The 3,494-nt window shown below is 43.3% G+C and overlaps 1 protein-coding gene across 3 annotated transcripts in view; it reads left to right on the top strand.

Moving 5' to 3' along the window:
- Window positions 1-300: 300 nt before the first annotated feature.
- LOC139336062 (protein phosphatase 1 regulatory subunit 14A-like) overlaps window positions 301-3,494 on the top strand; it is a 14,521-nt gene continuing 11,327 nt past the window's right edge. The window contains exons 1-2 of one of the 3 annotated variants that reach the window (XM_070969931.1): window positions 301-421; window positions 675-927. In XM_070969931.1, the coding sequence (XP_070826032.1) occupies window positions 745-927 (183 nt within the window). In that variant the 5' untranslated portion in view covers window positions 301-421; window positions 675-744. Of the gene's footprint in view, window positions 422-614; window positions 928-3,494 lie in introns of those variants that run through there. The other 2 variants (XM_070969932.1, XM_070969933.1) reach the window with 2 other exon arrangements.

The following is a 3,494-nucleotide window of genomic DNA, read 5'->3' as shown; positions in this document are numbered from 1 at the left end:
TTTCATTTAGATTTGTGATGTAGTTTGAGAAATGATTCCCTGCAGACTTGACAGCTATGACAGAAAACGGAAGTAGCTCTTCTGATTCCAAATTAAAAAGAAAAGACCTCGAAATACATTCGTTATAAAATATGGTGATAAGTCTTTCAGGCACAAACAGGAATATAATGGTTCTGCTGAAATTACTGCTGAATGACAACAGGGTGCAACGCGCTGCCATCAGCTGTTACAAGATTTCACTTTCAGGGTTTCAACACAAACAGGTCACATGATCTCGGCAATAAATCCCGACAGCACTTGAATGCGGCGCCGGCAGCGTGGAACCCGCCCTGCTCTCAGTGTGCACGCGCCGCACGGACGGTTCACCGGTTCAATCCGAAGACTCGATTTTGTTTTCTATTTTCGCGGATTCATCATCACGGTTCGTCTCTTTCTAAAGCGGAGCTTTGATTTCTTTGAAGAACCGAGGTCATTTGGGTTTATCATCATCATCATAATCATCATCATCGTTGTTGTTATTATGATCAGTAGTAGTAGTAGTAGTAGTAGTAGTAGTAGTAGTAGTAGTAGTAGTAGTAGTAATAGTAGTATTTCTCTCTCTCTTACTTTTTTGTCTCTATTTAAAAACCGTGAAAAAGAAGTCGTGAAATTTTACATTTGAATATCAAAATCAGACTCGAATTTGATGAGCGGCCTCACAGGTTCCTGAGGCGGACTGTCCGGGTCCTGGTCTGATCGGTGCTGATGGCTGCGCAGCGGGTGGGGCGGCGGGTGAACAAGGTGAGCGGCGGCGGTCAGTCACCGGGTCACAGCCTGCAGCGGCGGCAGGCCCGGGTCACCGTCAAATACAACCGCAAGGAGCTGCAGAGGAGGCTGGACGTGGAGAAGTGGATTGACTGCGGTCTGGACGAGCTGTACAGGGGCCGGGTGAGTACTGCAGTACTACAGTCAGGTACTGCTGCTGGGCATGGGACTGCTGATTCAAGGCTGCTACTGAAACCTACCAATACTACGTGTACCGGCTGGCCTGCCGTCACTGCTGCAGCACAGCTGATCCAGAACTTCTTTCTCTCAAACAAATACTGAATACTGAGTGTTTATCGATGAATTAGCTGAAATGAGTCAATCAATCAATTAATCCGTGACATCAGGCGCAGACTGGGACAAAAAACCGGCCCTGGCATTTTGGACCAGACTGGCCCCCCCGCATTCGATAACGCACACCTTTTCCGTCTTCTCGGACTCTTGAATGTGTAAACCAACTGTGCAACTCTTTCAAACCACGCACCTTAAGCCATGCAGTGAGTTAGCGGGGATCAGATTTATGAACACTACAAAAAAGTACACTCCACCACTCCATCACAGTAGTTTAAGCAGAATTCATGCTATTGAGTGTTTCAGGATGGAAGAAAAAAAGAATCGAGATGAGAAATGATGGATCACACATCAACTCTTCCAAGAGCACTCAATAAATTGTAAACTAACCCAGTCCAAAAGGATGAATGTAGCTGAACTCCTGAATCAACTTTGAACTGTATGTTTGTATGAGAGAGAGAGATTTAAATATTGGTCAATCTTCAAGGTAAAAATAGCAGCTTAGAAAAACTGAAGAGGGATGATGACACACGAATGAGGGTGAGAGACAGAGAAATAAAAGACATGGCGGATTGATCTGATTATCACTGTTTTCCAGACAGTGCTCAATAAAGAAGGCCTGTGTGTGTGTGTGTGTGTGTGTGTGTGTGTGTGTGTGTGTGTGTGTGTGTGTGTGTGTGTGTGTGTGTGTGTGACAGATAGAAAGAGAACAAGAGGATCATGTGTGTCTTTTGCATTACATTAACTGTGAACTTACCAAGGAAAGGGGATGCAAGTGAAGTCATCCCTTAAAGGACTCCTCCTATAACAAACAAGTGAAGGCATCGTGTGTGTGTGTGTGTGTGTGTGTGTGTGTGTGTGTGTGTGTGTGTGAGAGAGAGAGAGTCATTGTTGGAGTGGTGGAATCCTGTCAGAAAGGAGGAAAACAGTCCATCTTACTGCAGGTTTTACTGCATGTCCCTGTTCACCGCTGTCATCGGCCGGGGAGCTGATGAAGGCCCTGCCGTGTCAAACACATCAGAAATTTTGCGCATTTGGCAGCGTTGGCTTGAAGAGCCAGCTTCTTCTTGTCCCGTAGTTGCTCTGCATCTCCTTTTCGTTTTCTCTCCATTTTTGAAGATCCTAACATTACGTTACGGACGCTAAGGAGGGGAAGTGTTTCATGGTATGATTGGGTGAGATGAGCCCGTCAAGTGTCAGTAAAGAAAAGAACCTTTGGGCCGCAGACCAGCATGTGTCGAGGGCCGGTCGGTGGTTATGAACAAACTCTTTTTCTTTTTTTCTTCTTTTGCTGAATGCATCATGACCAAAGCGAAAGGGGTTGGTGTCTAATGATGTGATTGGGCCAGCCCAAAGTCAATCGGGCCGCTGATCAACTCTCTGGTATTCAATCCATCCATCCATATTCAATTTTCAATTTTCAATTCAATTTTATTTGTATAGCACCAAATCACAACAGAAGTTGTCTCAGGACACTGGTCAGACCAATATTTAAATAAAAAAAAAGATGGTCAGTCCGTCCCTGCGTGCCGTCACTTGTGAAGGACATCCCCCCTCATTGATCCTCTTCTGGTCCAGATCTTCTTAGTCCAGTCTAAGTGTGGGTTTGTTTTCTACCTCACTGAGCCTCTTTTGGGCTGTTGGTCGGAGTTAAAGCAAATAAATTTGTGCATGCGCAGACTAGGACGGCTACTTGTTGCATTCACTCTTTGCCCTTTTTTTCTCTTTTATTTCTTTTATCTCTTGTTATCTCTTTTAATCTCTTCTCTTTTGTTCCTCTCGGTTAGGCTGAGTACTCTGAGTACGCTGTTTAATCTGTGTTTTAGAGGAGTTTTAATCGCTGCTCTGGTTGCTGTTGGGCTATTCTAGTGTTCTGTTAGTGCAGAATGTTGTACAGCAGACAGTTGCTACTTAGTGAAGCTTAATACACAGTTTACACATTCACATGAACACATTTCATGTTGTTTATTATTTGTGGTTGATATATATTGTACTGTAATGTACACAGTTGGACATAGTTCTTAGAAGTTTTTACATATTCCAAGATATTTCCTATTTCTATTTTATTTATAGTTCTACAGTGGGAACAGCTCCAGCTGTCCTGGTGTCTGAAACATGTTTGATTCTGATTTAAAGACATCAATTTTAACTCTGAGAACATGAGAAAACTGACTGTACTTGAATGCAGCATTGTATTTAGTATGTATTTGTTTAGGAAGAGGTTCCACCATGTTCAGGTTACCCTCATTATGTACTAATACTTAATAGATCAAAGTACTAATACAACCCTGACTCCAAAACAGTCAGGATGCTGTTTAAACATCAATCAAACAGGAAGTGATCAGCTGATCTAATCCTCTCTGATACAAACTGACCTGAGAACAGCTCAAAGTCATTAT

The sequence above is a fragment of the Chaetodon trifascialis genome, chromosome 9 (genome assembly GCF_039877785.1).
Source record: "Chaetodon trifascialis isolate fChaTrf1 chromosome 9, fChaTrf1.hap1, whole genome shotgun sequence".
In the NCBI taxonomy this organism is placed as follows: domain Eukaryota; kingdom Metazoa; phylum Chordata; class Actinopteri; order Chaetodontiformes; family Chaetodontidae; genus Chaetodon; species Chaetodon trifascialis.
The sequence above is the reverse complement of the archived record's forward strand: the minus strand, read 5'-3'. Positions and strand labels throughout refer to the sequence as shown.